Source organism: Kogia breviceps, chromosome 14, assembly GCF_026419965.1.
Source record: "Kogia breviceps isolate mKogBre1 chromosome 14, mKogBre1 haplotype 1, whole genome shotgun sequence".
In the NCBI taxonomy this organism is placed as follows: Eukaryota; Metazoa; Chordata; class Mammalia; order Artiodactyla; family Physeteridae; genus Kogia; species Kogia breviceps.
Genome location: NC_081323.1, coordinates 28200104 through 28214895, shown reverse-complemented (window position 1 = coordinate 28214895; position 14792 = coordinate 28200104). Strand labels below are relative to the sequence as shown.

The following is a 14792-nucleotide window of genomic DNA, read 5'->3' as shown; positions in this document are numbered from 1 at the left end:
AGAAAAGCGCACAGGAGTCCAAATAAAGTGCAGGAAGGTGGACAGAATCCCTGGTCTGTGACCCTGTGTGACCATCATGTTTCCTAAAGAAGCAAGGTTGTCCATCCAGGTGCCTGGCCTCCTGCTGGGGGAACAGAAACACAAGTTTTATCGCCCACATGACTTGGCAGCTCTGTCTTTATAGGTTGAGTCTTGGGGTTCCTGCTTGTTTTGAGTTAAAGCAGTTTAGTTCCATCAAGGGTTTGTTATACTTACTAGGAGGGCGAGTGGGTGCCATTGAGCTTAGGCTTTGTGCAAGTTTGTCCTTTTCTACACGCTGCAGGGAGCAGATCCCAACTGCAGTGACAACGAAGACCAGCCCATTCTGAGCCTGGCAGTCACGAACAAGCACCATGAAGCGATCCCGGTTCTCGTGCAGAGGGGAGCGGATGTGGACCAGCAGTGCGTCCCGTAAGTGAAGCACGAGGAAGGGAGAGTTGTGGGTGAGGTCGCAGCCAGCTGGTACTTGGTGGGGCCTCTCCGAGCAGTCAGTTTGCAGGCCCTGTTCAACTTGAACCACTTAGGAACCATTTCAACCCATTTTGGCCTTAATGGGAGACTTAACTGCTTCCGTTTTCCAAATCTGGGTAAAACAAAGGTTTTTAAATGGACTACTGGATTGTCTAACTTTCAGTAGCTTTGATAAATGATGATCCATTTTGTTAACTCATGAATTTATTTATATCTGTGGGCCCGCAAATCCTTAGCTGTTGGGTGTTAAGCAATGTTTTCATCATGATTTTCATCATGATGGGAAATGTACCCGTGAAGTTACTGCAGACAGTAAACCTTATCTGGTCGTCCGTGGATGCGAGCAGCCCTGGGGGGAGGCGGTACATGTGGGTTCACCATGTGGTCTCCTGCTGCCTCGGTTTCCACAGCTGGGAAGCAGAATGACGAGAAACCCAGTCACGTGGGATGGTTTTGTTCCTTTCCCACCCTTGACCCCACCCGGCCTTGTGAGTCCACTGTTCTCTTGCAAATTACTTTGGGGACCTGGGGTGGACAATGTTTTGAGTCCAGGTCCTCCCCGTTGACTGCTTACATCCCGCTGACCAAGCTGTTGAACTGGAAGTCATCTGGGGGAATCGCAGGTCAACCACTCTGCTGCCCGCACTGTTACTGAGGCAGCTGGGGGCCCCGGTCTGTGAATCGTGCTGCCGAGGATGGCAAGGAGCACAGGGGACAAAAGTTAAATAGCTTTGCTTCTATTCTCCTCTGTTTCAAAATTTCCTCTAGTGTTTTTATTCAAAATATCTCTCTCTTAATTTTTCTATGTGCGGTTTTTAAAGTTTCTGCCCAATAGGACTCCTGTGTCAGTAGACACGACCCCCTTTTTATCAGTAGTTTAATTTTATAGCGGAGTGTTTGGCCCGTGGGTGTACACACTCGATGGCTGGAATTTACTTTTTCAGGTTCTCTTGGGGTTCACAGGCGTCATACCTTGTCAGCTTCATCATTTACATCCCTACACTTATCATTATTAATAGAAATAATGACACCTTGTTTTGTGTCAAGGTATACTTTATATTTGGATAATTCAGATAAGGATTTTTTAATAGCATTTACATATAATGTTTGTGTTTGATACAAAAATCGCTTGAGCACATTTTGAATTGTTGCTTAAGTGTGATGAGTCCTGGCTTTATGAAGAGTCCGGCGGATGAACCTAACTCTGGACGTGGAACAGGTGACCTGTCTCTCTTTGGTGTTCCTCAGTTTCCATTGTTGCTTCATTACCATTCTGTAAACTGACATTTATCCACATGTGATCTCCTTGCATTTCTACTAAGTCTAACGCCGTGGTTATTTGGTCTAGCTGAATGATGTGTAATAGCCCTTTGTCACGCCCCCTGCGTTGTCATGGTTACTATTAGCCGACTATAGCTCACGTGGGGTCAGGGAGGGGCGGGTTCAGAAAGCAGATTTTTCCACTGAGAGCCAGTTCTGCTGAGTGTGGCTTATATTTGTTAGTTCACAGTGTTTGGGCCTGGGTCCACCCGGCCTCTGCCCCACAGCTGGACCTCTGTAGACCCAGGAACATGATCTCAAGGCTCCACTATCTACAGCTCTTCAGTCACAAGCCATCTGACAATCTGACTTTCCTGTAAAAGAGGCTCCGTGGCTTGTCCTTTGCAAACAAGGATTAACATTCTCTTCTCACCCTGAGCCTGTTTAGCTAATGGCGAGAGGCAGCCCAAGTGGTCTCCATACAGGTAACTTCTGTCCAGAAGCTTGGCTGGTAGCAGAAAGCCCCTCCCTAGGGTTTCTGGTTCCCATGTTTGTGTCTTTCTTACCAGAATAAACTCATACTCAGCAGAAAGGGGATGGCTGAGGAGAAATACACATCTTCCACCAAAGCTGACACCTCTTACCAGCAGACTTCAGAAACACAGATTCAAAAAGTCTTGCGAGGAGAGGGACACAGAGAGATGATGTTTGCTTTTGGACAGTAGCTGCCCTCCTTCACTGGAAGTTTCAAATATCGAGCCTCTGAGCTCTACCCTAGCAGGCAAGTGAGGAAAATGCAACCATCAGTTTACTTAGAGGTTCACCTGTGGAGATTTATTCTATTAGGTAATTCAGGATTTACAAAGAGAGAGTGTACCTTAATTCACCGTGATACTTAGATTGGAGTAAACAGTTTGAGTTGCTTGTGTATTAGTAGAAAAGTGTCTTTATGATACAAATTCACAGAGCACCACAGTGTACTTGCTGTGCCAACCGTGTTCTGGAAGGTCTGCCGTGACAATGACAAGCTCCTCGGAGGAGAAGACTCAGAGCATGGAGTTCTGATGGCAGGATGCACTCCGTCTCGTGCCCTCGCCGTGTTGCAGTTAACTTGTTTAGGGAGCTAGGTAAACAGCTAAGAGTTGGCAGAGTCATGCTTCATCATCTTCCAAAACCAAACTGTGGTTACGCAGGAAACCACCAACCCAGAAAATCTAGCCATCAGAGATCCCCGCCCCCAGCCCCATTATTGAGTAAATAGAACATGCACTCTGCCCTCAGCCTGGGGAGAGTTGTGAAGACAGAAAGTCTTGAGTCCACCTAGGAGATGCCACAACCCTGTGAATATATCTGAGTTCAAATGGTAAATGCGTGATGAAGCCCCAGGAACTTGAGGGGGTGAAGTGACAGTGAAGCCTTATTTATGCCACTGGGGAGGCAGGAGAGATGAAAGATGAGGAGGAGATTGGTGTCTGCTGTGACTGAGACCTCTGTGGTCAGACCCCCGTAGCACAGTGTGTACCCCTCCACCATGAATTTACAGCCAGGTCCTCTGAGCTCCCCGAGAGAGGAGCAAGCACTGTGTCACAGGTGACCAGGTGGCCCTTGCACATCTGGGGGCACCAGGCTGGCACTCACACATGTGCTGAGTAGATGAACAAATAATTCAACTGACTTAGAGCCCAGGAGAGGTCATCTGAAAGACCTCGTGAGAAATGTACACTTTGAATGTGCCCACTGGGAATTGTGCTAAAGGAGGGGAATGTAGAGTCTTCTGTGGTGACAGGGGACAGTTTGGAGGCAGGAGAGAGCAAAATGTGGAGAAAATGAACATATTACTCTTGCTAGATCTTCTCATCTGTAAAATGGGGATACTCGAACTCGGGTCATAGAGTTAGTGGAGGATGAAGTGAGATCATTTGTAGTGCCCGGAGCCTAATGATTGGACTTTAATGGTGGCAGTCGTGAAGCTGTGATTATGAAAAAAGAGGATTATCAGGATTTGAGTGGAAAGTATCAACTGCACGATGATTGACATAGGATATGGGGATGGGGGTGAGTTGGCTCTGGGAGAAGAACCATGTGGGGCTTAAATAACAGAAGCCCTGGGTGAAAGGTGTTACAACTGGATTTAAGTTCTAAGTTCTATTTCTGTTAACAGATGTCACCAAGTCTTCCCAAGTCCAAGTTTTCACATTAAGGAAAGGGTATGTGTATTTTTTTAATGCACCAAACTCTAAGAAGATGAACTTGATAAATGCTTCTCATACTTTAATGTGTATGTAAATCAGCCAAGGATCTTGTGAAAATGCACATTTGGTAGGTCTGGGTGGAGCCGGGCCTGAGATCCACCATCTCTAGCAAGCTCTCAGGAGATGCCAATGGTCCAGATGCCACAGTTTGAGTAGTGAGGGTCCAGAGGCTGTTCTTACAAACACTGAGATGTTAAGAATCAGCCCAGCATGGTCCATGGTAAGGAGTGACCTCACAGTGCTGTTGGACACGGGACTCTCCCCCGTGCCTGACCGCTCAGTTATGTTGATCTGATCAAACTAATAACAATAATGTCACTGCCAACAACAACAATATGAAGGGTGATCCCCAAATCTTAGTTGCTTGCAGGAACTGTTTGTATCAAACCAAAGGCAGATCTTTGGAAAGTCATGGAAATTCTGTCATAAGGCACGTGGCCTTGCCTCTTTCACTTACTGCCTCTGGAGAAATATGAGGAGAAACTAATCAATCATACCACTCAGATTTAGTTGGCACCAGAAGCCTTGGCCAAATAGTTAGCTGAAATTACATGAATGATAAGATCTAAACTTAGATAAGGTCTAAGACCATTGTGGTGGTTTCTGCAACACAAAACTGGTGAAAGTGCTAAGTTTCTCATTTACTTTGGAAAATGGAAAGCCTTCTCATTACCTGGTCAGTTCTGATTCTGGAGCCCAAATCAGGCAGAGGATTACCCTCCCACAGGTGGATGCAGAGTTCATAGTTAGGTTTTCCTGCAATTCATATGGGTTTCAATCTTGGAGGCAATACTCCTTCCCTTAATTTGTTTGTCTATTCATTCTTTTCATTGATGTATTCCTTTTACTGGTGGTTTCTGAGCACCTACTGTGTGCTGGTCAGCATTCTAGGTGATGGAGATACAGCAGTGATGAAGACATCACTTCCCTTCCCTCATGGAGCTTACAGTTTAGTGGAGGAGACAGACAATAAACAAGTAAGCAAATGGATGAGTAATTTCAGAGCATGATAAGTGCTACAAAGAAAATAAAGCCAGGTAAGAGAATCGAGCATAGTGTGGTCAGGAAATGCCCCACCCCCACCCCCCAGGATCAGAGACTCCCAGAATTAGTCTGGGACAGACTTGATTTAGGTACAGAGCAGTATGGGGAGGTTTAGTCACCAATTTCATCATTGATTTCTGGCCTAGTCATACTGATGTTGCCTTATTTATGACTAGTCTGGCAGAAAGATTTCTTAAATTGTGTATGTTTATTTAAACTATTCATACGCACCAAATCGCTTTTTAATTGTATCGAAGTGAGACGTGGACATGATTGAAAAATCAAATCCTGTGGAAGGGCATGGCAGTCCTCCGCTGCCCTCACCTCTTCACCCCAAGTCCTTGTCTCCAAGGACAACTACATGTAAATGTCTTAAAGTTGTCCCTAGAGTCACCTATATCTCTGTCACTAAACAATACACTTAAACCAGTCACTCCTGATTTAGCATGCTTAGACGGTATCTGTTGATTCTTGCTGTCATAGGTGATGACTTTGCTTGCTGACCAGACCTTCATGTTTTGATCATTCTGTTCCGGTTTTTGTTCTTTATTAATTACTGTTAAAATATAAATGATATGCCTAAACTCCTGTATTTCAATCATCATCTTTCAATGATGTCAGTGGTGTCTCTTGATTCACCTGGATGTAAGTGCATATAAGTGTATATTAGTGCTCTCTACCTTTACCTCTACCTTTCCTTCCCCTTCCATCTCACAACTTCTGTTAGTATATGCTTACTGTTTACAACACTAATCACAGCTATATTTACTTGTGTTAACATAATGAAGACATCCATTCTTCATCCATAGGTTGATTGCAATAGTTGAAAAGCACGAAGAGCAATTGCATTATAATAGCTACATAAATATTGTTCATTGGTATACTCTGATTACATTTTCTTGTTTGTAGATTCAAGAAAACAACACGTGGGCTACTCAAAGTAAAATTTTCTTACCAGAAATATCAAGTAGATTCTCCTTATACACCATAAATTATTCAAAATCAGGTCACATTTCATTTTCTTTCATAAACCATGAACAACTTGTGTGTTTTTGTGTGTGACTTTGATTTTCCTGGACTTTCTGATTGCCTTTGTTTTTTTCTGGTTTGAAAAAGAACATGCCTTCACCACATCCGTAATCTTATCTGGTTTCTTACTTTTTCAGTGCTTTTTTTCTTAGAGACTTTCCTCTTGGAGTATACTTCCTATTCGGATTTTGCCTGACAGCCCTCTGGCCCTGCTGCACAGTGGTCATCATGGGATTTCTTTTCACTGGAATCCACCTATAGTTATTGTTCACATTTTTCTCTTTCTTGGTTTTGACCCTTGTCAGGCTAGAGTGTGGCCTTAAGTAACTTCTTCAGAAAGGGTATGTAGAAAAAAACTTTTGAGTCCTTGAATATCAAAAATGACTTTCTTTTCTCTTCACTCTTGACTACTCATACCTTGATATTAATTTCTGTATTCAAAATAATCAAGCCTTGCTCTCATGATTTCTAGCACTGAGCATAGCCCATGAAAATGCTACAGCAAATTCTTATTCATTTCTGACCTGTTTGTTCCTTCTGGAAGCATTTATCCCTGATGTTCTGAAATTTCATAGGGGTATTTTTTTTGATGTGCTGTTGTTCATTCATCCACTTGGCCCTTTCAGCCTGAAAAGTCATGTGTTTCTTCAGCTCAGGGAAATTTTATCTCTTTGGTATTTTCTCCCCTCCATTTTTTTCGATTCTCTCTTTCTAGAATTCCTATTAGTTAGGAGGTGGACCACTTGAATTGACGCCCTCTGTCTGTCTTTTTAATTTTTTCCCCCATATTTTTCATTTCCCTTTTTCTCTCTGTTTTAAGAGATTTTCTTGACCCTCCTGCTGAATACTTTTTCTCTCAACAGTCATATTTTTACTTTCTAAGAGCTCCTTTTTGTTCTGATTGTTTCTTCTTCATAGCCTTCTGTTTTTATCTGATATTGTCTTCAGTCATTTTTAATTTCTTACATTTGTGTTTGTGATGCTGCAGATTTTTCTCAGATGTGTGTGATCCTTTGTCATCCATCCCTGTTTGAGAATGAGGAATGGGTTAGAGCAGTGGGAATTCTGTGTGTATGACAGGAGCTTATCAGCTGGGGTGAGGGTGGGTGGGTTGTGGGTGTATGAAGCTGCTTTCAGGCTGGGACAAGTGGAAGGCTTCCCTCAGGGCATGGAAGTTGCCAGAGGCTCCGTTTATCTCCTTCAGAAAAGAGGCCACCATCCTTTTTCTCTATTGGGATAAATATGGCTGCAGGTACATCTGCAGGTGCAGGGGACAGGGTGAGGGTGTCGAGGGAAAGATCAGGGCCAGGAGAATGCAGACCTCCAGTTGCTCATCTCATCTCTGTCTTCAGCCACGACTCCCACCTTCCATCACTCCTGCCACCTCTGGGCAGGAGCCTGTCATGAACTCTAGAATGCAGGTAGCACCCCATCCTCCACTGCAGCATCCATTGCTCACTCACTGGGCCAAAGCTGACCAGGCAAGGTAGAGATAGTCTGGCAGATCACGAAATATGCTGTCTGACCTCTCGGGCCTGCCCTCTGGGTTCTAAGATTGGTGTTTATTTTCATATCACACAAGCCAACATCACTGAAGCCAAGGTCATTGTCCCTACACAAGAATAGGAGCCACAGCCCTGAAAGGTTATTGTCATACAGACAGTGCCCAAAGGGTCAAGCCAAGGGTGAGACCGTGTCCAACACATTCCATGAACTCTTGCAGGAAATATACTAACATAGTATTTATTAGCATTTGCTAAATTGACTACAAACCATATCCTTGTGGGGTTTCTCACTTAAAAAAATGAATATGTGTATAGATTTTCACTTTCTATCTGATATCAAAGCTTACCCTCCAAATCTTCCAAAGAAAGGAGCAGAGAGGGCAAAGTCAAGAGATTTTCCTGGGTTAGTTAAATAGGTCATGGGTGAAACCAAGGCCCCTTTGGTCACCTGCTCCTTCTCCAGTTTCTCGAGGATGCAAACCAAGGATTTAGCCAGGGATTTTTTCCCATCCAAACGGGCTCCAAAATACAGCTCTTCATGAAGCAGCTCCACTTGGCCTGGCAGGAAGGGAGTGCATTGCTGCCTTACTGGGGTATGTTCCTTGGCCTCCGAGGGACACTGATGGCCACAGTGATCCCCCTGTTGGCCTGTGAGGATTTCAGAGTGTCTTGGTTCCTGAACAGCTGACCCAGTAATGGGACCACCATCCCCCTATGGCTCCCAGGGCACTAAGGGCTTTTAAAAGCACAATGAAAACATTGCACCCTTAAACCCACTTGGTTGTGGGTCGTTGATGCAATGGGAACCCACAGCCGGGATTGGCACTGGACGTGTGAGATCACAGCTCTCCTCAGGTCTCAGGGTAGAGCCGCCCTTGAGGGCTGATCACGGTGGCGTCTTGGGGGAAGTTTGGGATGGGGGGGGCGGGGGCAGGAGCTCCCAGACTGGCCTCCAAGGCAGGGAAGGTTCAGAGACCTGAGTCCGTCCACTCACCCCCATTTCCTTCGCAGATGCAACGCAAGCGTTCAGAAGAAGAACGCAAGAGACCAGACAGCGTATGACCTGGCCCTGGAAACTGGGGATGACCCCGTCATCTCACTCTTTGCTGCTAAGCTCAGCCTGGATGACCATTAGCCCTGACGGCCCCGCAGGCTTCCTTTAAAGAAACCATCCAGCTCTGGCGGTGCTTTGTTCTCTTCATTCTGAAATGGGTATTTGAGGTTTGAAAACTGAGCTCCAGAGGCACTCATAAGCTTTTTTTTTTTTTTTTTTTAACATCTTTATTGGGGTATAACTGCTTTACAATGGTTTGTTAGTTTCTGCTTTACAACAAAGTGAATCAGTTATACGTATACATATGTTCCCATATTTCTTGCATCTCCCTCCCTCCTACCCTCCCTATCCCACCCCTCTAGGTGGTCACAAAGCACTGAGCTGATCTCCCTGTGCTATGCGGCTGCTTCCCACTAGCTATCCACCCTATGTTTGGTAGTGTATATATGTCCATGCCACTCTCTCACTTCGTCACAGCTTACCCTTCCCCCTCCCCATATCCTCAAGTCCATGCTCTAGTAGGTCAATAAATGCTGGAGAGGGTGTGGAGAAAAGGGAACACTCTTGCACTGTTGGTGGGAATGTAAATTGATACAGCCACTATGGAGAACAGTATGGAGGTTCCTCAAAAAACTACAAATAGAACTACCATATGACCCAGCAATCCCACTACTGGGCATATACCCTGAGAAAACCATAATTCAAAAAGAGTCATGTACCAAAATGTTCATTGCAGCTCTATTTACTATAGCCAGGACATGGAAGCAACCTAAGTGTCCATCAACAGATGAATGGATAAAGAAGATGTGGCACATATATACAATGGAATATTACTCAGCCATAAAAAGAAACGAAATTGAGTTATTTGTAGTGAGGTGGATGGACCTGGAGTCTCTCATACAGAGTGAAGTAAGTCAAAAGATGGGAATAAAACACTCATAAGCTTTTAAAAGTTATGTGACAGTATAAGCCCCCAACACCCCATGAGTATTTCCCCAAATGCCTTGGAGAATGATGAATTTAGTGTATGCTTTCAGTGGTGTATTGTTGCTTGTCTTAGAATTTGCTCTTTAATTTTATTTCTCAGTAGATAAAATTACACATGGCTCTAAGCCAAAAGGTATAAAATGTTGTGAAGTCTCCCTCGCGTCCCTGCCCCACAACCACCCACATCCCCTCCACAGAGGCCACCAGTGACATCCGTGTCCGTCGTGTCTTTCCAGAAGTCGTGTAGAATTATATAAGCAAATGTACGTAGTATGTGTATGTGTTCATACAGAGTACACGTAAAATGTAAGTAGAGGTAACATATATATTCTGTCCCCTTGTCTAAGACAAATGGTGGGAAACCACATACTGTTCTGCATGTTGTTTGCTTAATATATCTATTAAGTGGTTCCAAATTAGTTAGTGCATGAAGATTGAGCTTATTAGAATTTTTCCTTCTTAAGCTAAACTCATCAGTATTCCTGTTGTTATGGCTTGTTCTTTGGTTGACAAGTAAGCTTCAAATAAACCAATTGCAGGAATGTGTAATTTTGATTCATTTCTTTTTTTCAGATCGTCATTCCAATCTTTGGGTGCTACCTCTGCAGTATGAGTCCCTAAATTGTTTCTGTTAACATTTGTAAACAGGATATTTGTTAATTTAGAATAATTAACTCACAACAATAAGTAATAGACTCTGCTGGCATCACTGCCTACACTTTATTTCCCCAGGGTGGGTGATTGTCTGCACCGGGACAGGTGCAGAGTGGGACCCAAGCCCCAGTGGTGTTGGGCAGTGCCGACCCTGGCTTCCCAGGTAGACTCCTGGCCTGGCGGCCTGCAAAGGGGAGGGAGCAGCTGCCAGGGTAACCAGTGTCCAGAGAGCCCCGCCGAGGACAGGCATCTGGTTTGGTGTCTGGGTGGTTTGCACAGTGTCTGCTTCGTGTAGCCAGACGACCTTTCCAGAATTCTCTTCCTTTAAGGTTGAGCTCAGGGTTGGCTGCAAGAGAAACTGAACAAGGTTCAAGATTCAGAAGATGGAAGGGGTGCGGTGGCTACCACCCTGGGAAGGTGGGTTAGGGCACCCGACACTCTGGCTTGTACCCCACGGGCTCTGGAATCGACAGTGGGGGAGGAGGGTGTGCAGTTCTAGGCCATTTTCCCAGACCTCAGGGAGCAGGGAGGGCCCCAGGGACCTGCAGGTTCCACCACAATCCCCTCGGGGCTCTTGGGCGAAGCATTCATACCTTGAGTGCAGGAAACATTGCTCCCTGGGTTTTCTTTGCTTTCTGGTGGAGGGTCCCGCCCTCCCTCCCCAGAGGCCCTCCCAGCACCGGCTGCCTGACGTCTCACGCTGGGGCTGTGTTGTCTCATACAAACTGCCCTTGAATTTCACTCCTTCAGAATCAAACCTCATTTAAAAAGGGAACAGGTAGCTTAATAGTTAAGATGCAGGAACACAGTTTCAAATCCAGAAACTTTCTTGATGAAATCCTACAAGGTTACATAAAACATTATATAAACATTGAACTACATGTTTGGAAGAAAATTAAAATCAAACCCACGTTTTATTTTTGTTTATTTTGGGGTTTTTTTTGTGGTATGCAGGCCTCACTGTTGTGGCCTCTCCCGTTGCAGAGCACAGGCTCTGGACGCACAGGCTCAGCGGCCATGGCTCACGGGCCCAGCTGCTCCGCGGCATGTGGGATCTTCCCGGACCAGGGCACGAACCCATGTCCCCTGCATCATCAGGCGGACTCTCAACCACTGCACCACCAGGGAAGCCCCAAACCCACATTTTTAAGGCAGGACCTTTCTGGTTTCAAAAATCATGTTTTTTCTTATCCTTTATAGAGCTTTCTTTTTCTTTGCCTAATGACGGTGTACAGGGCTTGACGAGGGAGCAGAACTGCTATAGTGATAAAAAGTAAGGGCTTTAATAAAGGAACCGGATGGTGGGCAGCCTGGGAGTGAGTGGGTCTGACTGCAGCTGACTCACCACAGCTCAGCAGGGCCTCAGTGGGGAACAAAGGGTGGGTGTGATGTGGGGAGGGGCGGAGCCACGTGAGCCCTGGACGCATCTCCCTCCCCTTCCTCACCGCGGAGCCTGCTCCGGGCTGGGCACTCCAGAGGCAGGTGCCCTGACGGTTTGGGACAGAAGGGCATGAGTGTTTACTGGTGATTGACACCCGTGAGAGGAGGAGAAGGGGACTGCGCAGGGGGAGCAGCTGGTGGCCGCGCAGCCCCGACAGAGCCTCCTGGGCTGCTTGAGTGGCCTCACAACATGGCGGCCGCTTGCCCTCGAGTGGGGGTCCCAGAGAGTAAGGTCGGGTCCTGTTGTTCTTTATCACCTGCCTCAGGACCACCCACTGTCATTCCCATGGCATCCCGCTGTGCTCAGCTCCACATGGCACAAATACCAGGAGGTAGGGATCATGAGGGGCCATCTTGGAAGCTACTTTGGTGAGTAAATAAGCAATGAATAAATGGGAGTGGGTCTCTAGAGTGTTGTCTAGAGAACAAGGCTCTGCGCTCATCAGTAGGCTTCAGAAAACACTTTCCTTACTTTTCCATATGTGGGCACCTGAAACAGAAGTTTACTCCATAGATAAATATAAAAATATAAAAAACACACATGAATAAAGTATGAAGAGTTAGATGTTAGCTCTTTTATTCGCTATTTTATTAGCTAGTTTAAGCGGACATCTTTACAACAAATATACCTGGATTTGACTCCTCACGTTAAAAGAAATTAAATTTAGTTCACCTGCCTCCCTGCTCCTGCTCCCATCTTTCTACAATCAGCGTTATCCTAGGATGGTAATGGGAAAACAATCACAGTGCCCACTGGGCTCCCCGGTGCCCTCAGGCCTCGGGCGATTTCCTCCTCACCAGACAGGCGACCCCAGGCTTTTCTTCCATTCAAGCCCCACCACCACCTGCTCTGTGCCCCCGCCCATGCCAGCTCCCACTTTGGTGGCATCACACGAGGGAATGGGAGTTAACGAGGCGGGGGAATGGAGAATTCATTCTGTCTGCCCGGCTCTTGAGCTGGGACCGCCGTCTCCTCCTGCCCTCAGACTGGGCCCAAATCAGTGCTCCTGGTTCTCCGGCCTTTGGACTCAAACAAGAACTACATCCCCAGCTTTCCTGAGTCTTGGCTGCAGATGGCAGGCGGTGAGAATTTTCGGCCTTCGTGAGAGCACGAACCAGTTCTGATAATAAATCTCTCTCTGTGTTTATCCGACTGGCTGTCTCTCTGGAGAACGCTGACTAATACACTTCTGATAATTTACTCTCTTTTTTTTCTTTTATATTCATCCCAATAATCACTCTCTTTTTTCCCTTAAAACGAGGGATACAAAGTGCTGAGGACCAGGCAGGACAGGCAGGTCTATGATGACGCCCAGCGAGTCCCTCTTGTGGACATCCTGGGGTGCCCCTCCTGTCATTGGATGTTATGTGGCAAAGGTGACGTGAGTCTGTAATGTAATTAAAAACCATAATCAATTGATTCAAAGTTAATCAAACAGGAGGTGATGCTGGGTATGCCTGACCTTATCACTGGAGCCCTTTAAAAGAGTGGCTAGAGCTTCCCTGGTGGCGCAGTGGTTGAGAGTCGGCCTGCTGATGGAGGGGACACGGGTTCGTGCCCCGGTCCGGGAAGATACCACATGCCGCAGAACGGCTGGGCCCGTGAGCCATGGCCGCTGAGCCTGCGCGTCCGGAGCCTGTGGTCCGCAACGTGAGGGGCTGCAGCAGTGAGAGGCCCGTGTACAGCAAAAAAAAAAACCAACCAAACAAACAAAAAAAACCGATATCTTGACTTTTTGCTCCATATACCAAGAAATATGTTACCTGTGGGAAAGAATATCTGCTTCTCCTACTCTCTTCTTTCCTTAAATTCCTTAAGATAAGGAACAGCTTTTACAAGGGAAGTGAAATGATCCAATCAAAAGGTGTTTAAAGAGCATTTAGCATGTGCCTGCCCTTTGGTGAGCGTGACAGTGACAGCGTAGTCCGTGGGTCCCTCCACTGGTCAGGAAGGCAAGTTCCTCAAAGGGCACCAGCTTCGCTCTGTCTTCCTGTCTTCCTGTCTTCCCTTGGCTCCAGGATCCCTCCCCAGCGAATCCCTGTTGACTTGTAGCCCCGTGTAAACAGCAAGCAGAACCTGAAGGTGTGCAGGATGTGGCTTTACCCACCTCTGATCACAGTTGTGATCAAATGGAGCTGGTCACAACCAGCGAGAAGAGGAGAAGGCAGATCCAAATTTATTTATTTTTTATTTTTTATTTTTTATTTTTTCCCGGTACGCGGGCCTCTCAGTGCTGCGGCCCCTCCCGTTGCGGAGCACAGGCTCCGGACGCGCAGGCTCAGCAGCCATGGCTCACGGGCCCAGCCCCTCCGCGGCATGTGGGATCTTCCCGGACCGAGGCACGAAACCGTGTCGCCTGCATCGGCAGGCGGGCTCTCAACCACTGCGCCACTAGGGAAGCCCTTAAAGTCAATTTTTATAGAGCACATACCAAATGCAATGTGGCATATGAAGTTTCTTCAAACAGTTTTCTTGAGGATTTACAGGTGTTCTGTGATCAAGAATGGAGAAAAATCTTGATAGTATGCTACAGTTATGGGGGGGTGGGGAAGCTGTCTGGATCAAGTTAGATGATCATTCTGATAAGCTTTTTCTCTGAAAACTGTTCAACTGAGGTGCCCAAGGTTACCTAAGAATATTGGGTAGAAAACATGTTTAAGGTCCTCCCAATTGAGATCCTTCAACGGTCCGTAAGTTAGAATGTCTTTACTTAAAACGGTGTTCGCTGTGGCTGGCTTCCAGGGGACTGTGCCCGTGGTGTTCTAGCACTTCCTGTCTGATGTCACAATACACCAAGAGGTCGCTGCATCCTGAGTCCACACGGCGGGGACACCAGGACCACAAACTCGCCAGTCATGGCTTCTGTGGATGGTGGGACTCTCTCTGGCCTGATCCAGTGATGGTGAAGTCCCTGCCTGGAGCTAGGACCCCAGCTTCAGGCATCCTGGCCTTGGGCCATGGAGGTACATCTCTGGTTGGCATGTGTCCCAAACACCATTTTTCATTTTTCATTAATTTACTTCTGCAGGGGGTCCCGAGAACTCACTCCAGTTGCT

At 46.4% G+C, this 14792-nt stretch overlaps 1 protein-coding gene across 3 annotated transcripts in view; it reads left to right on the top strand.

Moving 5' to 3' along the window:
* Positions 1-10190, top strand: part of DZANK1 (double zinc ribbon and ankyrin repeat domains 1) — a 76564-nt gene extending 66374 nt beyond the window's left edge. For all 3 annotated transcript variants that reach the window (XM_059036319.2, XM_059036320.2, XM_067013783.1), the window contains 2 exons: positions 323-450; positions 8612-10190. In XM_059036319.2, the coding sequence (XP_058892302.1) occupies positions 323-450; positions 8612-8735 (252 nt within the window). In that variant the 3' untranslated portion in view covers positions 8736-10190. The remainder of the gene's footprint in view (positions 1-322; positions 451-8611) is intronic.
* Positions 10191-14792: the final 4602 nt, after the last annotated feature.